At 32.6% G+C, this 19,910-nt stretch overlaps 2 protein-coding genes across 3 annotated transcripts; one reads left to right on the top strand and one right to left on the bottom strand.

Moving 5' to 3' along the window:
• Positions 1 to 1,039: 1,039 nt before the first annotated feature.
• LOC123719115 (neuroendocrine protein 7B2) lies at positions 1,040 to 15,756 on the top strand. Of its 2 annotated transcripts, XM_045676155.1 has the most exons (6): positions 1,040 to 1,156; positions 7,765 to 7,855; positions 8,112 to 8,335; positions 8,447 to 8,574; positions 8,914 to 9,092; positions 9,333 to 15,756. In XM_045676155.1, exons 2-6 carry the CDS (start codon positions 7,772 to 7,774, stop codon positions 9,405 to 9,407), a joined length of 690 nt encoding a protein of 229 aa, XP_045532111.1. In that variant the 5' UTR covers positions 1,040 to 1,156; positions 7,765 to 7,771; the 3' UTR covers positions 9,408 to 15,756. The 2 variants fall into 2 exon arrangements, with proteins under 2 accessions (XP_045532111.1, XP_045532110.1); XM_045676154.1 differs by having other exon boundaries at positions 8,914 to 15,756.
• Positions 15,757 to 16,179: 423 nt separating this feature from the next.
• Positions 16,180 to 18,547, bottom strand: LOC123720768 (gremlin-1-like). Its single transcript, XM_045677527.1, has 2 exons — positions 18,459 to 18,547; positions 16,180 to 18,364 (listed from the first exon to the last, which is right to left on the bottom strand). The coding sequence occupies exons 1-2, from the start codon at positions 18,483 to 18,485 to the stop codon at positions 17,702 to 17,704; spliced, it is 690 nt and encodes a 229-aa protein (XP_045533483.1). The 5' UTR covers positions 18,486 to 18,547; the 3' UTR covers positions 16,180 to 17,701.
• Positions 18,548 to 19,910: the final 1,363 nt, after the last annotated feature.

The raw sequence follows: 19,910 nt of genomic DNA on the forward strand, positions 1-19,910 counted from the left end.
AAGCTTATATGTTTAAGGTCAGCATTAATGCTCCTTAGTGTTAAACTTTTGTAAAGGTATATTTAATTCGATGCTATTTTTCGATTTCAAATGATTGAAAATATAAAATGGAATGAAAGCCATTCATAACTCGTTACTCCTAACAACAAATAGAGCGAGCGCGAGCGATCCTCTCGCCTTGTTCTCACACATCCTTTGACTCGAGCCCCAAATACCTCGCGAAAACGGAGCGGTAGTGTGGCGAAGGGAGGCCACACGAAAGAGCACGAGCGCACTACAGCGCTCACGTCTTTACGCTTTGGTGAGAGTGTGGATGGAGGTTGATTATTAAGCTTAATCTAAAAATACATATAATTTCCACTACTGCAGTTTCTAAAAAAAATTATTTCTTCTTTTTCATTTAATAAGCAATTAGGAACCATCATCTACTAAACATGTTTCTTTATCATTTTTTTGGTTAGTGTCCATATTCTAAACTTTTTTAGTAATTAATTTGGTTACGTAGGTAACTTAATAGCTTAATAAACTTTCCAACTGTAAATAAATCTTAACACTATCTGGAATAATAGGAAATAATGAACTAGATAGAACATTTTTGACAACAATTTTCTGACACCACATCCTTTCATATGCGGAACTGCGATATAGTCAAAAGCATACAGTGTTGACTTAATAGTACGTAGGTGATTTTCAACTATGAGAGTATGCGTTCAAACCTCGGTTGGGAACCGAATTTTAATATATCTATGTGGTAAGTGATAACACTTTAACGGCGTTACACCAAATAGACAACGGCGTATGATAAGCATGGCTGATCACCTACTTACCGTTAAGGAATATCCAGAAAACAGTACTTTGAGCGTAGCATTTCTATTTTTATCACAACTGCCATGGTAACTCGCTTTTCGCTATCGATTATCGTAGTAGTGGTAAAGGACAAAGGTGACAGAAATTCTGCGTAGTTACAGGAGAGCGCATGCGTGCCACCATCGATCCATCGGACCCTCCAACGAAACAGATCACTTTACTTCGCGACCACCAACTGGTGAGTATCACCGCGTAGACCCGGATCATTCTCATATCGTTCATAAAAAAAAGGTGCATGTACCTCGCTGTGGCGCTAATCATTATAATTGCGAGTTTGGTCAAACTCCAAGTAAGTCTTTTTTTATAATACCCCAATCCTGCATCTGTGTGTTCAAATCCGTAGCAAACAAAGTACTTACCAATACCTCATAACTTCCATTCTTTGTTTAAATTTCTATCGCTTTTTATAACACAGACAACATTGAATTTCTATGCTCTCTGTTCTGTTTTGAACTTCTATTTTCAAAATATTTCGACCTTAAAAAACGTACATTTAACTATTTACGCATTTTATTGTGCTATTCCACACCTTCTAAAATCTCTTTCAATTTCCTATAAAAAATCTTTACACGTCACTTGGAACGTATGTTTGTATAAACTAAGCAACAAGTGATCATTTCATGACTGGACACGTTAATCTACAGAAGATTCTCACTGTCTATATTTTTATGTAATATATATACATATTTATTGAAACAAAGACAATTCCCATAAATGTTTTATAATTATTATTTTGCTATTTCCGGACCGACATAACTTCATTATATGTGCGTGTATGTTTGTATGCTGAGTAATAATTTTAAATGTATGTACTTGTCCTTGTGTATTTAATCGATAAAACTTTGATGTTATTGCGCAAGTCTTGGTGCCTTGGCAACCTAGCTGAGCCTAGATTTTCTAGGATCAGGGCTTGCGCTGTGCACTATCCCAGACTTGCATACAGCGCAGGCCCGATTATTGATTTTGATGCAAGTGTACTTCGTGGCGTGGCGTGGCGTATGTGGCATTATTTATAGGTACCTATGCATAATGCCACGTAAGCAGAAATGCTTAGGTAACATAAAGTATAAATACATTATGATCAATGTTTAGTCAATTCTAGACGAATATTATGAAGCTTTCTAAATTTTTTTTATGTTTCTAACGAATAAATTTCAAAACTAGTATATCGATTCCAAAAAAAATAGTACGTGAATTCTATACGCAAAAATCCTATTTTAAAAAAAGTTGTCCGTAAACCAAAATGTATTTAAAATTCTATATTATGCTAAGTAATCGTTAGTATCAGCTCATTAGTAAAACATTCGCGATCGTAGGTACGGTAGAATCGATACCTCATTTCTATTTTTACACCAATCATTACTCAGAACAAACATTAAAAGTAAAGGAATTACTTTTGAACTTATCGTACAATCTATACAGTTTCAGTAAAGTTTCAGGCTTGTAACGAATAACTCTGAGGCCCCGCAAACGTTTTATCAAGCTTTAAGCTCACGTGTCACAAATAATTGCATAAAATATTAATGTTTTTATACAACACAGGAGGTATCGAGAAGAGATATCGGGTGTATGCATCTATAGCGATAGATTACCCGAAAAAAACCTTTGCTTTGCTTTTAATCGAATGATCATATCCGACTAAACTGTCGGTAGTGTGCGGCCCCAGCATCCGCGCATTTGGCCGAAAATTTGTTTAAAGACAATCTTCCTCCAACTTATTTGTCAATTAATTTGATACCAAGTAACCGGTGTAATATGTGAACTTTTATATACATTCATACTCATTATCAGCCCGATTTTATGGGCTATAAAAAATTCAGTTAGCGGGGCCTCTGAATATACGGAGCCGATTTCAAAAGTTCTTTGACCATATGCTAATGGTACATAATTCCTTAGAAGTCTAAATATATTTCCTTAATTTAAAAAATAGCCTCGCGAACCGTGATATAAAAAAATAACGATTTTTAAAAATAATTTATAAATAGATCTTAATTCATTTTTTAAATGTGCAGGAAATTTACGCTTCACACCATCATATCTTTTGTTAATTATTTCAAATGTCGAGTTTATTTACTTTTTGTGCTTTAAAATGTAATTTGTAAAATAATGAGGTTCTACCTCCGTCTTCTCAGTTTTCGAATAGAATATATACGTTTAATTGCTATTAATAGTAGATTTATATACGGTTATATATATATACCAAATAATTGATGTAAAATTCCCCGCTTTTTTTATAAATTGAAAATATCAAATTATGATAGAGAATTTGAGATAGGGTGTATCGATTTTCGATAAAAGTTATCGAGTCGACTAGCGTAATGGGAGGACGCACAGCCCGTCCGCCTACGGGCGGCGCCCGCGCAGGTGTCCCACTCAGAAGTCGTACTCACATTACCTTACACTACTTTGACTCGTACTTTTAGTAACCGTAAAGGTTTTGTAAAACTTAATTTTTTAATGCAATTTGAGTTAATCCGTTTGATACGAAAATAAATTCTTTTTTTTTATACATTAAAAAAATAATCAGTCCAAATATAAAAATATTCAAATCTAAATATATTTTATACATATACATAATATGAGCCTTCGATAATAAAAACTAACTTTATGTTTGCTGCCAGTTCTCAAATAAACATTTCTAACTACACGTAAACACATTTCACTGGGAATGGATTAAACAGTAAAAGTACGGTAAAATATACATATCAAACGAACTACATTTATCCTAATGAAAATGCAAGTTCAATTTTATTTAATTGACTAACTCAGGTATACGAAAGAAAACTGCTCACATTTGAATTTGCGATAAAGCTTCTGCTTGGCGAACTGGACTCTAATTGTTATATTTATTACTTTAATCATATTTACTACTTAAGAGCAGAGGCCAAATCGTTGAAGCATGCTCGCGATCTCAACCCGTATGTCGAGCGTTCGAAACACTGTATCCCATTTTTCTATTCCCTTGGGATTGTTAGTTATTAAAAGTTATTAATATTTTTTATAGAACGAAAATGTCAAATGCATCGCAAATAATTTGACACAGATAAGTTAATAACAAAAACTTAAATTTAATTAGTAATCTTAATTGGTCTACACTTTTACACTATTTCAATTTATTTTTAATTAATTACCGATTGCATTGACTTTTCATTAGCATATAAATAAAAAAGCTTTTAACCGCTGAAGATATTGAATACTCAAATTAATAAAACAATATCGTAAATTATATATATATACGTCAATTAACTTAATTATAAAAAAATATAGGTCTCTTATGTTAATAAAATTAATATATATATATTTTTATTTTTAATCTCATATCATATTTTCTAATTCTACTTATACATTACTCACGATCCTAGGCCAATTTAAAAAATGCGCTTTATAACGAAAAAGCTGTAAACAACTCGTATTTGTCTATACAAAGTGAGTGTTATTAACACTCAAACATTACTTAATTGAAACTCTACATAACCAAGAGGAACACAATGTAAAAATTTATGGTATTTAAATTTATTCGTAAACATTACACATAGTACAATTATTGTTTATTTACCGTGCCATAATTTCAATTTGCTTCACTAATTAATTATTGTACGCGTAGTATGAACTATGAGGTCACCAACCACCATACAGGCACCTACGTAATGACAATATATTTGGTTACTGTGTAATAGTTTCATCGTAATATATTTTTTAATATAATTTGAAGAAATGCTTAAGTATATTGAAGTAATTAAATAACTTAGAAGCATTATGATTTTGTTTGAAGACATTTTTTAAAATTTGTCTCTGACGTTAATAAATGATTTTAGGGTTTTCTGATGACGTGCATATAGTCTGCATATTTAAGAAAATTTTAACCAAAAATTACATAGTTTAAAATTAAATTTAAACCATAGCAATGTGATAATTGTGATGACCAATGGTAGCAAAAACAAGCGAACGATGTAAATTATCTTTTGTAATTCTTACTCGCCAGTTCTGAGTGTGATAGTACAAGTCAACCAAATGACAGGGTTGTGATATCTAATGAAGGAATTTAAACGGTTTTAAATTAAATTTACCTTATCATAACAAGTTAACACAAATTCGATAGGATTTGATTCAAAAATTAACTTACGAGATATAATTTAGCACCTTTTTATAGCAAACAATGTAAACTTGTCCATGAAGAAATTTGTCGGGAATGTATAAATATAGTAGTTGACTATATCATCGATCATCAATTTATATTTATTTTTATATATATTATATATTTATTTACTCGCCTTAATGAGTGAGGGATTAATTTCGTTACATATACTGATAGATATTGTATTACAGAGGCCTTAGTAGAGTAGTGTCATCAAGTATTCGTAAATATTAACTAGCCGCCTCAGCACGAGCATACGTGACCCGACATTGAGAAATTATATACTAAGCCTTCATCATAAATCATTATAAAATTCCGTGCAGAAAGTAGCCTTTGAGATGTTTTTATTTAATATAAAAGTAAATTTACGTTTGGTTACTTTTTGGTAGACATCATAGAGCTGTAGACGTACATTCTCTAAAATTTATTTAAAGCGAAATTTTCACGTTACATCTTCTTCGTTGTTTTAAAAAATACGTTGACTTGCTGCTGCCATAGCACTCTATCAACAGTTTGTCTCAAGCCATTAGGGATGTTGAAAACCATAATTATCTTAATTTGGTCCGTGGCGATCGATCGCCTATCGATCGCCTACCAGAATTTGGAGTCGACCCCAACTTCTCCTGTCATCAATCCTCTCTACGATTACCAGCTTGTCGAGACTATTCGGTCCTCTCCTGGCAATATGGACAAAGCTGCTAGCTAGTAAGCGTTAAAATATAGCTTATAACGAGTCTTTCTAATGGTAAAAGTATTTTTAATATCATTTCAGTAGATCCAGCGATTGTCAGTTTATGACAGCTTGAAAGTATACAATTTTTATAGGTTACAATATTTAGTTTAATATAATATAATACATGTGAGTACAGCTATTCAGTTTCAAATATCCGACCGGTAGTGAGTTTTTATACAAATCCTCTCTTTACTTTTCCATATTGATACAAAGGTATTTCATTTTCGCCTATATATTGCATACGCCAGTAGGTATAGAAATAACACCATAATCACCAATGACTGTGCAGCCCCTTGTGGGCTTTAGCCTCCGTACACATCGCCATCGCAATCTATCCAGTGCGTCCCGCGTCCAACTTCAAACCGCTATTGTTTCGAGGAGTCCGCCATTCGGTTCACATGTCCCAACCAGTTGAGCCTGTTGCACTTTATGAATTGAACGATGTTGGCGTCGTCTAGAATGTTATAAAGTATGCTATAAAGTTCTTGACGGTCGCGAATACGCCAAACACCGTTGTCGCAAACAGGATCAAAGATTTTTCGAAGAATCTTCCGCTTGAAAATAAAGAGAGAAATCTCGTCTTTCTTGCTAAGGGGTCAAGTTTCAGAACAATAAAAGAGCACTGGTTGCAGCAGAGTTTTTATAGACCAAAGAGGCTTAACACAGTTTACCTAAATAGTACTAGTGACATAATATGTCAAAGCTAAAACGTGTCCCAATTAAAAGTACGATTCAATTAATGTAATAACAATATCAAAAGACGCCGAAGGAAACGAATCTCTTGATAGCATCTAAATCGCACAACCTACACGTCAAAATACAATAGGTTAATTTTTTGTACAAATAAAAACAATATTGTTATGTCATGTTTGGACGGTTCGTTTGATAGATTTGCATGATGATTTTTTATAGTTACGATTGTAAAGACCACCGCGAACATTCCAAGTTTAAATTTGATGTGCGTCGAAGGAGGTTTAAATCTGCGCGAGTTTTTAATGCTTCCCTACATTTTATAGATTTTCTTTCTTCTAATCGTAGCTATGCTCGATATGCCTTTCGTATTCTGTATAAATACACTAATCAAGAATACGATTTAATAGTTTCTAAAAATGAGAATCATTGTTATTAGTATTGGTGTAGGTTACATTTGTTTAAACAAATGTTTAACATTATCAGTCGAATTTTAATAAAAAAATGTAGTCATGATCTTTAAATATCTTGGTTTTCCGCCAATTAAAATAAAGTATATGAAAATGTAATCACCGTCCTCGGTTCTCGGTATGCGGTTACCTTTAACAAAACGATTCCATGGCAACAAGTATCATAAGTTATCATTTGTCTTCAATTAATCCTAATGACTCATTTATCATATAAAATCTGAGCGATGTTAAATTATTGTAAATTCGAATAATTCATGTCACTCCCTTATTTCAAACAATTTTGCGAGCCGCACCTCCTTTTGCACTACATTTATTTAAACTATATATATTCAGAGCAGTGTTGATTAGCCTTAGCGTGCGACTCTCGTCCTTGAGGTCGCAGGTTGATCCCCGGCTGAGCACCAATGGACTCTTGCTAAGTGTCCGCTATAGGTGTCTGCGCTTGTACGGTGAAGGAAATCAGTGTGAGGAAACCGGCTTGCCTTAGACCCAAGTCGATGGCGTGTGTCAGGCACAGAAAGCTGGTTACCGACTTGCCTATAAAATACATTTGGTCACGAAGTAGATACAGAAATCTGAGGCCCAGACCTGAGAAGGTTGTACCGCCACTAATTTATTGATAAACATAAATATTTGTTATTGATTAAGACCGTGCGACATTTTGGGTTTAGAATTCAGTGCAGTGGTATCACCAATTTAGAGTCAATACTTGAACTACTCCTATGTGTCTAGATTCTTATTATTGTGTTCTTAACGCTTCGTGCAGTTCTATTAGATTTTTTTTCAAATTCGTATCAGTAGCGGAAATTTAAGAATTATATTCGTTCAATTCCTTTACGTCTTTGTTGAAATGGTATATATTGTTCCAGTGCCGCGATGCTCCACCTAAAGGCTATATTGTGTCTGATAAGCGTCGTCGGGACCATGGGAACCCGCCCCCCTGGTTCTTTTGGGGGAGAGGTAAGCGCACGCCTTACTCCTATACTAAAAATTTAACATGTCAGTGTCTAGACAGAGCATATTTACCTATCCCGAGGGCTACCCAATATTTCTAAGTTGATCTTTGTAAACAATAATAGTTTATAAATATGCCTTTATTACAAAGAGTATTGGTATAAATAGATGGAATATTTTTTAAATAGATGGAAAATCTTTCCTGACTTATACAAGTCCATAAAAGTATAATCTGTGCATTTACGCTTACACCTGTCTATAGGACCGCTACATGCTTACCGAAGCGTGCCTACATGAGGTCGTAGACCGCATGGGGAGGGACATCAAAGACGCCGCTACCTCCTTCCTTGATTACAGCCCTCGCCAGCGTCACTACAGTCTACTAACCGCCAACGACGACGATGATCAGGAGCAAATTGACTACGATTCCCTTATTGATAGCAACCCTAGTCCCAGCCTACGCGATCAAGAGCTTTTGCAACACAGGTAATATTGTGTATCCATTCCTTGATAAATTTCAAAAATAAACGATTAATATTTAATTAATATTATCTTTTTCCCGTTACTCGACCATTAAATATGCTAATGTCCTTTTAGTTCTCTCTGGGGCCACCAATTTGTAACTGGTGGCGCTGGTGAAGGTGTCAACCGCCAAATGATTAAAACGGACGCAGTGCTGCCCGCTTATTGCAATCCACCTAATCCTTGCCCTGTTGGTTACAATGGTAAGTATAGACAAATAAAAGAAGATTTTTCTAGAACCTTTTTTCATATCACATTTACAATGTTTGTTTTAAAAAAATCTACTTCTAGTATTCTAAAATGTCATATTATACATTACGTTCAATACTTTAAATAGCATTACATCAGATTAAATAAAGTATTTTGGTTTTAAAAAGAGCATACTTCCCCAGTCCTAGGTATAAGAATAAGAAATCATGATCACCATCACAGTAATCTCCTAACCTAATTTTATCGAGCCAGGCTCGTAATTTTTTGATCATAGGCAGCAGTTTAAACTTTAAGAATGATATTTACTTATACCATGTAAATTTTGTATGTAGAAGAACAGGGCTGCATAAAAAAATTTGAGAACACAGCAGTCTTCAGCCGTGAATACCAACTATCACAGCGATGCATGTGCGATGGTGAACACATGTTCAGCTGCCCTAACGAGCCACCAGACTTGGATATCCACTTTCCTGACCATAAGAACCTCGTCGCGAAAAAATTCAGCGAGGAAGTTAGTGTATCCTATTTATTTCAACAATTAAAAGCCTTTTTTCAATATCTGGGTGAATTAATGGCGTCCCGTCGTAAACACCCAGGCTGTCATTGCGCCTATTAAACTCAATTTGCTTTTATTTTAGCTATTTATATAATGTTAATTTTCTTTATTAGATTTATTTTAATCAATTTGTTTACATTTAGGCCAAACCTGGTAGCATAAGGGTCTTTATTCCTAATACTCATAATCTTTTAGGTGGAGAATCCTTTTTTATTTGGTGAACGTCTACCTATAGCTGCGAAAAAGGGATTCGATGTACATGTCTACTAATATAACTTTTATAGGAATTTTCGTACTCCTGATATATTTCTGTGAGTTGTTCAAACAAAATATCGGTTAAATATATGAAAGTTAAGTTCAATGTTTCTGTTTAATTTATAAATTTAATTTACCAGTTTAAATTTGGTGATGCTTCCTAATTACATATGTTTTAGAGCACTTTAGACGCTGCTCCAGCTGTTCCTGTTATATATGCGAAACAGAGAAACAAATCACTTCCGTTGCTTGGTATTTATTGTACTTAATATTGTTTAATTAATCCATGGAAATATATCAAGGAGTCACACTTAGTGTTTCTATTAGTGTTTACAGTCTTTAGATAAGATATAAAATTTTATTGATGTCTATAAAAGTCCTAGCAACCTCATGAAAAAAAAAATCATTTATATTATCATCATCTTTACGGAAGCTTTTTACGTTATAATTTGACCATAAGATATAGTTAATTTTTAATCGCTGACATTTACTTTAAGGTTCTATTTCAAACTATATACACAGCCCACATAATAAACTAATTTTCGTTTTTTTTAATTCTTAACTAGATTGTAATATGTAAATATGCTGCGATAAACCTTTAGCACTATAAGTAGGTTTAAGAAAACTCTAGGCCACAGCTGAGCGAAACGATGAAGTCATAAATTAATATAAATGGGCGTTCTCAATTATTGTACAGGATATCATAATGCCACCCCATGGTAGTTTAGGTTAAGAAAATTGTATATTTTGAATACTCTAATTAATTATAAAATAATAAAATTATAAGTAGGTGGTAAGAAAAAACCAAGCTGTTTGATTGATATAAATAGAAAAATAATAAGTACTCATAGTTTTACGGACAATTCTTATTGATAGAACAAATTATTCTTATTGAAAGGAGTTATCCGTAAAATTACACACGTACCTGTAGTAGTTTTAACGAGTTTAAATGCGTTTAATTATAACCACTTAAACCTTAATTAAATGCCGGAACGTTTGCGTCTGACGTTTAAATAAATATTTAATTGCAAGTAATTAAACGTGCTTAAATATGTTTATAATCTTAAATAATTTTATGGTTCTATAGTTCATGTGTCATTTTTCTAGTCCTCTTTGACTTAGCTGAATATTTGTCAGTATGTAAGCGATAAAATAACAATACATATGTAACGCAAATGATGAATACATTTTCTAAAATCTATCATTATAATGCTATTGCGATCTTTAACGGTGAGCTCATTTTATATTCGTCACTATATTCAACTAAATATTAAAAAAAAAATGGAAAAGAGGCTAAGTCAAAGTGTGAGGCCTTTCTTCTACAACCTTACTCTTTACATAAATTCTAGCTTATTGAATGATATACGCACATACAATAATTAAGTTATATATAAGTAGAACAGTTATAAAAATATAATCAGTGATTCGAAATTTAAAAAAAAAACAGTATGTAATACTATTATAAAATAATATATAAATATATAATACCCATACAATGGGCGTAAACCAATGGACGGCATTAGTTAAGGAAAATATGGGAGGAACTAACTATAATGTATAGGAAAACGTCATTTTACCCCATTTATTTTAAACCTAGAATTAAGTTAGTAATAATAAAATTAGGGCTTCGGAAACTGATTTGATATAACGTGGAATAGACGTATATTGAACCTTACTGCTTTGTTATAAGGTGCAGTACACGCTACTCATTGTATATCAAATACAGTGTGAAGCTTACTCTCGTGCAATATCCACATCAGGTAGGTATAAAAGTAATATAAGCCTCGAAATGTAACATAGATACTTTAATGTTAACAAAATAATACAGTATATATCAATCAGTAGCCTCGAAAAGCTCGTTCTATTAGGTTATATCAGTTTTTTAGAATTCAATTTCGTTCTTTCATAATAATTTAATCTCATTTCGTTGAGTATATATATTGTTCCGTTTTTTGAAAAATATATTTTTTTAATAAAAGGAAAATAAGTACGATTGAAGGGTTTATCAACTGAAACGACAATGTACATAACATTGTGCTGAATAACATTAATATTTTGTGGACTACTTACAAAATACGAGATACGCTGTACAAAAATGGTGATGCATTAGTATTTATGGACTTAATTTCTTAATATTTATGAATAAATGTTTAATTTGTAATATAATTAAGGCGCGAGGCAGCACACCGTAAATTATATTAACTAATAAATAATAATATTGATTAACCTACGTATTCACAAAGCTATATCTATGTTAGACTCGGGATAGAGTGGCATAAAGTAGTTCATATAATGTATAATATGTAGAAATATATAATATAATGTATAGAAATATTTCTAGTTATAAAACTCTGAATATGTTCTATATTAAGTTCTTTTTTCATTCCATTATTGGAAAAAATATGAATATAAATTATTTATTTTTAAAATAAAATAAAAAAATAAATAAAAAAAAGAATATTAAGTACTATTAGAGGGTTTATCAACTGAAACGACAATTCTTTATGCTGAATAACTTTTATATACTGGACTGCTTTAAAAAAACACAAGAACGCTGTACAAAAATTTTGATTCATTAGGATTTATTAACTTTATTTCGTAATATTTATCAATTAATTTATAGTCTAATTATAGCTAAAGGCCGTACACTGCAAAAGGTATTAACTAATAAATATTAATTATCCTACGTATTCACAAAGCTATATGTATGTTAGACTCGGGGTAGAGTGGAGTATAGTAGTTCATATAATGTAAATAGAAACTATTCCTAGTAATAAACAGTAAAAATTTGCATTATATTTAGTAATGTTATATAATTTATTTATTTATGTTTATTTTTTATATTACCCTGGATATGTGTCTTCCTTAGTGTTAACAAGAATATAGCTAGATTATAACAGATTTCTACAAATGGTATAATCTGACACTTATTGAATTTAGGTAATATTCATTGTAGGTCATCCAGGGACACTACATTTTTCTTATATAGAACTTTGATTTTATCTTTCTCAAATGGAAATTGGTATATTTGGGGCCGTTTAAGTATTACGTAAGCACTTAGAAGGGGGGTCTTTAATTTTCTTATTTCGGGATTTGTCAACAGTAATTATATACATTTTTATACAGATGACCCACACATTGTCTATGCTTGAAAACGAAGCGTATTTTCGAGGATTGCAACAAAAAAAAATACGTTTATGTACTATTACTTTTTCCTTACTTTTTCTGACAAGAGGAAGGGGGGGGGGTTCAGTAAACCTGCTTATGTAATTCTTGAACAGCCCCTGTGAACTAATTGGTTACTTTATGTCATAATATTAAATGTTTAATTTTTACTGCGCTACGTTCATCATTCTCGTTCCTCGTTTATACTCATGTCTACATGATATTATGAAAATTCTCTTGATGATATCGGGAATTCGAACGCATTGAACGAAGCTTATGAAAAAAACTACATCTGGTCTAACATTTTTTGTGAGATACACAGAGCAGTGCGTTTGAAAATGAACTATTACATCCACTTTCATGATTTTTTAAAAGTATTTAAGCTTTACTAAAGTTCATTTACGAACAACTAAACAATTCTTGCTATCAGTATTGACTAGCCTCTATGTCACGTATGTCATGTGTCAATAAGTGTCAGAATGTGCGATGTATGTAAATAATACCAAATCAAGTACATTACTTAGGTGTTGTCAAAAGTAAAGCCGTGATAATATATAGCATGCATATCGGAACCTTTAACATTTCGGGCTATTGTTGCCAATTCTGTCTCTTGTCTATGTAATTGCTATGTATCTCTCTTAAAATGTAATTGTTGTTAATCTAATAACATCTCTGTTATTCTCTTTCATCTTATCTTCGTCAGTTGTCTATTGTATCCTTCTATTAATAATTTCTTCTTATCTTCCTTCAAATTATCTTTAAAAAATATTTATCTTGTTACTTCAAATCGTAAGATATTTCGAGAAATCGTTACCTTTTGATATACATCTTGAACTCATATATTTGATCTAAGTTATATCGAATTTTATCTATCTACTTGTTAGTGTAAGTTAATCCACCCGCGGCAAAAACATCATATTAAAGTAGTCATTATGATCATAATAAGTTCTGTACATATGCAAAATGATCGGTCGATGAAAATCTAGTCAAAACTGTAGTGTGTATATAAGTAGTAGATGTCTATATACAATCAATATAAGCTTAAATATAAGGTTGCTTACTTAGATAAGATTTTTTTGCAAGTACAAATTTGCTTACCCAAAGAATACAATTATTTTTTAAAATAAAAGTAAATATTTGGAAGTACAATAATATTTTTTATGGTTATGAATATGACAAACTAAATAACTAAAATATATAAATCGATTAAATTTAAAACAAAAATTAGTTATAAGATCAAAAAACCTCACCTCAAGTTTCAGAGTCACCTAGTTCCTACAAATGGTCAAACAAAACAGTAATCACAACCCAGTAATTAGTATAAAGATGAAAGTACAATTTAAAGTGTCACACTGTAAGGTATTATAGGATAAACGTCGAAATTTTTCAATAGTATAAGCGTGCGTTTAGCAAAAATATTTAGGCATTCTTTCGTAAACGTTTAATTATGGCATGTATGCTTTTGCGTGTCATGTAGTATTTGTGTAATCGATAATTATTCGTAATTTAAAAAATTGTATACTTAGTCTTGAATGATAATTTTTATCACAATTTATGTATTGCCGCTAATGCCTTTGCTCGTATATATTTTAAGCAATTATATAAGATATCAATCATACAAACCAAAATACCTCTAAGGGATGAACATTAAACTATAAAAAAATCTACACATTCGGTCATAATTAAACTTCAAGGCTCCACATAGGACAGGATAAAGTTATTTTATATAATAAGTAATTAAATATGTGTACATTACATAGGACACGCCAAGTCTTACAAATATGTAGTTAATCCAAAGGATAGTATGTTAACTGTATGATATTTGCATTCTTTAGATAATAGAAATAAAATATGATAAACTGTATATTAAAAAGAAAAAGAAGGCAGTTACCAAAGAATTTTAATTTGCGAGGGTTGAACGAGCAAAAGTATATCTCTTATGTTAAGTAACCCTAACCAACTTCAAATAATATATATTGCTTTAAACATTATTAAGTATATCCTGTTTATAATTTTGCATAGGTTTCGCAAGAAAACGAAAGCTTTATCGGGATGTCGGTTTCGTGTTTTCCTAGTCCTCGATTTTTCTATAATAAGAGCTGTACTTTTTGTGAAGGACGTCTTTCATCCCTCGTTTGAATGTAGTCGTTTTGTAGAGTTAGATTAATGAGAGAACTTAGACAAACATCTTTTACCGCAGATGCGACGCGTCGCCAACCAAAGTCACATCACAGGTCACCCATTGCACAAACTTTACGACAGTTGATTCAAATATCCGTATATATGTTTATGAAAGGTTTAACGCATAAATTCCATATAATTTGCGATAAAGCTACGCTGAACTCCAAAGGGCGGTTTTGAGTATTATTTATATATGCGTCACTGCAATGGTAAGAGGTTTTTGTCTCGGTTTCGTAGGTTTGAAGGTATTAAGAACACTGTCAGTAAATATTGTTTATAGGTAAAAAAATAAATTATATTTTTTGCCTATAAAAATATTTTGTTTGACTACCTTGAGCTCTTAGTGTATATAGTTTATCTTATAGTATAAGTGCCCGTCAAACTCAGACACATACAAATGATCATAATAATAATATTGATACATTCCATAGCATTTCTGTCTGAGATTTACCACCAATTTAACTCTGTATTCAAAATTGAAATTATTAAGGGCAGTTTAACATTTTGTAAATTAGATATAAGCACGTAATGTTTATAAATTGATACCAAATATAACATTTTCCCACTAAAAAGCATCACAATAGCATTGGTGACTGATGAAATCGTGGTTTTAAAATTGGAACTTTAACAGTGTCTATTGTACAGCGCAAAAATATCCATAAGGATTGTTTTATTTACTTTCCATCTGCGCTTTTGAATAGTCACAGACATCAATGAAGCCTGGAATTTACCTAAATCAATTCTTATATATGAAAAACTACAATTTATAAATATCTGTATTCAATAATCAGGTCTTAGGTCTCATTCTTTAATAATGAATTACGATATATTAAATACTTAATTAATATTTTGATCATCGGTCGTTTATTCATCATTACTTTTTGTTATTTTTTTGCTATTTAACATAATAACATGTTAACAATGACGCACATATATTCAGTGAAAAATCAACAAAATGTAAAATGTTTCATGAGGTTGCAAGGAATATTAATCTTTCGAAATAAACTATTATTATATCTATCGATAGTTTTATTTTTATCCTTTAATGCTTATGATAATTTTATTTGGGCATAATTTTAAAACTGAAGACATAATATAGCGATCCCAAGGCAATGCCTTAAATTTTGTCGTAATCGATGTGAGGCCTTGGCTGTATCACACAGACGCGAAATAGAGATTTTTCTTCATTAATTTCATAACGTTTTTGTCATTTTGTTACCTCAAGCTTTTCGTTATTTTTCTTAATTATTACATGTGATACAACATTTTTCATAATAACACTGTATAAAATATCATTGACTGGCAAGTATATACCGTTACTGTCTTAAACAAAAACATATTTTTATTATTTCAAAACGTCGCCATTAATCCTTCAAAATGTTTCCACGTTAGGCCATTTCGATTCAACAGCAAGGGCATAATAAAAATCATTATGAACATATTAGCAGTTTATTTTTATTATTCTAGTAATATAAATATCAGTCCGAATTATTATGTGGAAATGTACAATACTAGGATATAATATTATTTTAGTTAAACATTTAATTCATAAAATAAACCCAATGTTGGTAATAATTTAGTTTTCGTACACTTAATTGTGATATATTCTAATTATTTATACAATAAATTATTAGTTTGTTATCGGTTAATCAGCTGAGTAGGATGTATGGCAAGAAAACCACTCACTTAAGAATAACGAGTACTACTCAAACTATAATTTTTAAAAGCATAAGTAATACTGGGTTAGACATAGAACAGTATACACTTATCAAAAGCTTAATATCTTCTTGGTAGACATCAAAGCGTGCTGCAAAATCGGCTTTTATGTTCTGTATATTTGTAACGTATCAAAAACTGCTGGACCGATTTTGAAAAATTATTTCACCATTAGAATGCATTTCACTGAATACATTTTCTTTACGTCATAAAAAATAATTGTCCAGCCAAAAGACACCAGGATATGTTTGTAATAAATAAACAGATGTGCTTTCGCTTGATGTTACTCATTTTCATACCATAACATGCAAAACTTGAAATTAACCATAAAATAACAATTATTTTTCCTGGCAGAATTTTCCAGGAAAATGTAATTTAGTTATGGATAAATAATATCCATTGCTCTTGAACGACATTATAATCGATTGATTATCCTAATAATTACGTTGATTATATGTGAAATAATTACAATAAAAGTCACCAATACGTATTGTCAGAACATATTTCTTGATTCTAGACAGTATTAAAAATCTTGTAGAAATTAGCTGTTTTTTTTTAAACTCATTATTCACTCGATTCGTTTTTATTAATTTGAGAGCAATAAGAGATCATAAATATAATTAATGTTTCTAATTACATAGATTTGATTAAAATCTATTCAAACAAGTTATAAATCGAAACTTGCCTTGCTTGAAAAAGAATCAACGTCCCATTTTCACTTTTATTATATCCTACTACTAATATCACATGATTAATTAAAAGTAGTTGCTCTGTATACGTTATAGTTTCCATTCTATTAACGCAATGAACACAGATTTCCACTGTTCGTTTGCACTTATTAATTGCTGTCAAACATTTACAAGGTCACATGTATTGTAGTGTCCAATTAAATAGTATCACTAAAGACAATTAAAACTGCTTGACGACTTGCAATCACAGTATTACAAAATTTATCGCCTAATATATGCATCACATGACGTCATCCCTGTTGACGTATGTGAGCGTATGCGAATAGAATGCTTATGCTGGCCTGTATGCCTACCGCTTGCTGGCTCCTATTCGTTAAACGGGCGTTAATTATCGAAGCATCAGGTAATAATATCATTATTCCACACGTCACCGTCATATTTGTGTATCGATTCCCATTTACTCCTTTCAGATGTCCTCATGTACTTGGCGCACCTGAGACGTTGGACTGGACGGATGGGCCGCCTCTGTTGTGGAGGGTCTGACGTACACTGCATCTATCAGTTCACGCCGACCGGTAGACACTTGCACTGTTTGATCTTTTGTAAACGCTTTCGTTTATATGGTGGGTTCTGACTTGGACAACGAAGCGTGACAGTGATCCAAGTAAACTTTTTCGGCTTACAAAATGAGCAAGACTTGAACGCGGGCCGATGGCGCTCGTCGTTGCTCTCCCGGTGCCGCGGACTCTTCGGAATGTAAAACGAATTGCACTGGCCATAACAGAAATTATTTATCACTGTCGCTTGCAAACAACCCGGTTCACGGATTTTTTGTATTAATTGTTCGGTTTTACACCAATCTTCCTTGAGATACTCCTTTTTAGTGACGACGAGCGCGTTTTTTGATGACTTCAAAATTTTTCGAAACGCAGCGCCTTTGGGTATTTCGGTAGCCTCTTCTTGATCCGGCATAGAGACCACCATAGTCTCCGAACTTCCTTCGCCTAGTTCATTTCTTTGAACGTAGGAAGCGGAAGATCCGGTGGCTTCTTCCGTTCGTCGTCGAGCTGCTAGCATCCTTTCGACTTGTTCGGTGTCGATTATATCCAAAATCGAATCAGTCGGTGTGAAGGGCCGCTTACTTCCTACGCCTGCACTTACGCCGCAAGCGGCTAAAAGAGCCGCTGCGACGAGCCAGATACACGACTTCGAAACCATCTCCTGCAATAAAATGAATTACGAAATGTAAATATGGCCTGTGCTATTTAAAAACCTGTATAATAGGCTTCGAGAGGAAGTTGTGGGTTTAACTTACGTTGTAACGAGAGATGAGAGGCAACATCGTAGGTAGTGCGTCGGTGTACTTGTTCGCGTTAGGAGCGCGAGTTGCGTGCGCAGGGCCGGCCGGCGGAACAGTAATGAGCGCGAGCGCCCCTCAATGGACCACTGCTCAATGAACAAGATGACTCACACACCGCGCCTCCATATCATAGAACCGTTACTATCAGACATATTTACAGATGCGACACTACGCACGTGATTCTACTTACGTGATTGCCTGCATCTTACAATAGACAAATACCTTATTGTCTGATGCTTCTAATACAACAGAGACGATTGTAACAAGCTTTATAATTAAGTTAACTGTTATTTACCTAATCGCTGTTCTCTATAAATCAATGTCAGATGCTTTTTTCCTTTCATTTTACTTAGTATTTTTGATTTAAAAAGAAAATAAGTCAAGCCTTGTTAAAGTATCTTTTTATTGTTGTTTTGGAACTGTTACATTAAATTGAATATTTAATTACTTTGTTTGAGTAACTAAAATTTCGTATAGGTTTTAAAACATTTCTTAAGTGACAGTAATAGGAACGATATTATAATTAATATATTTATGAAGCCTCACAGAGTAAACACACACATTGGCACGACATAGCGTAAGAGAAGAGGATCTGTTTGAGACAAAATATTCGGCGATATTTTCTCACCTATCCGTTCGGCGCCGGCGCAAGTCCCAGGCGCCGCCACAGATGCTGCCTTACAATAGATTCGCTAAAGTCAGTGTGATTCTAAAGGTAAAACCTGATTTTTTTATACAAGCTTTCTGCTGTAGGAGAAATTTTGTACGGCTCTTTTAAGATCATTTTTACTCGTTTTAACTATTTAAATAAAAATTTTAATATTATTGATACTGATAATTTGTTGGTCAATCGTCTTCATCGCTGTGATGTCTTTAACTTTAAAGCAACTCGAGACTGCGATATTTTTTATGAAGGCGCCCTAGGGGTACCGTAGTGTGACTAAGATTTTTTAAACGTATACTTTGACCTTCTCTGACATCAAGTTACGATTTTGATTGGCAATAAGTAGTAAGCCTTTTTGTTTATCTGGTCGCTAGTTTTAATAAATGTCACTTACTAACTTCGCTCAATGTTTCTGTGTAGTAAAGGAGGTAACCTTTTTTCCACAAGTTTTTAAAAATCAGAATCTCCTTAACCGCGAAGACGGTAAACATTCAATTTGGTTTTGTAAACGTTTCATCGATCATCTTCAAATATCCGCCCATTTGCGCTTCCCACCGGCACAATTGTGAATGGGCATAGACAAGACCATAGAGTATCACTATAGAAGCTTACATCCGAGCCTTCCGCGAAACGTAGGCGCAGGCGTGGGTGTCATGCTATTGCATTTTTAACTATCCCAAACAATCATTACTACTATGTGAATTGTCTGTTACTATACGAAGACATTGTAGGTACATAGTTCT

Source organism: Pieris brassicae, chromosome 2, assembly GCF_905147105.1.
Source record: "Pieris brassicae chromosome 2, ilPieBrab1.1, whole genome shotgun sequence".
Classification (NCBI taxonomy): Eukaryota; Metazoa; Arthropoda; class Insecta; order Lepidoptera; family Pieridae; genus Pieris; species Pieris brassicae.

Bases quoted from the DNA above. Each gene is read 5' to 3' on its own strand.
- LOC123719115 (XM_045676154.1), top strand. From the start codon at position 7,772: ATGCTCCACCTAAAGGCTATATTGTGTCTGATAAGCGTCGTCGGGACC. The intron at 7,856-8,111 runs GTAAGCGCACGC...ACCTGTCTATAG, and splicing joins CTGGTTCTTTTGGGGGAGAG to GACCGCTACATGCTTACCGA. The intron at 8,575-8,913 runs GTAAGTATAGAC...TTTTGTATGTAG, and splicing joins TTGCCCTGTTGGTTACAATG to AAGAACAGGGCTGCATAAAA.
- LOC123720768 (XM_045677527.1), bottom strand. From the start codon at position 18,485: ATGTTGCCTCTCATCTCTCGTTACAAC. The intron at 18,365-18,458 runs GTAAGTTAAACC...ATTTTATTGCAG, and splicing joins CTCTCATCTCTCGTTACAAC to GAGATGGTTTCGAAGTCGTG.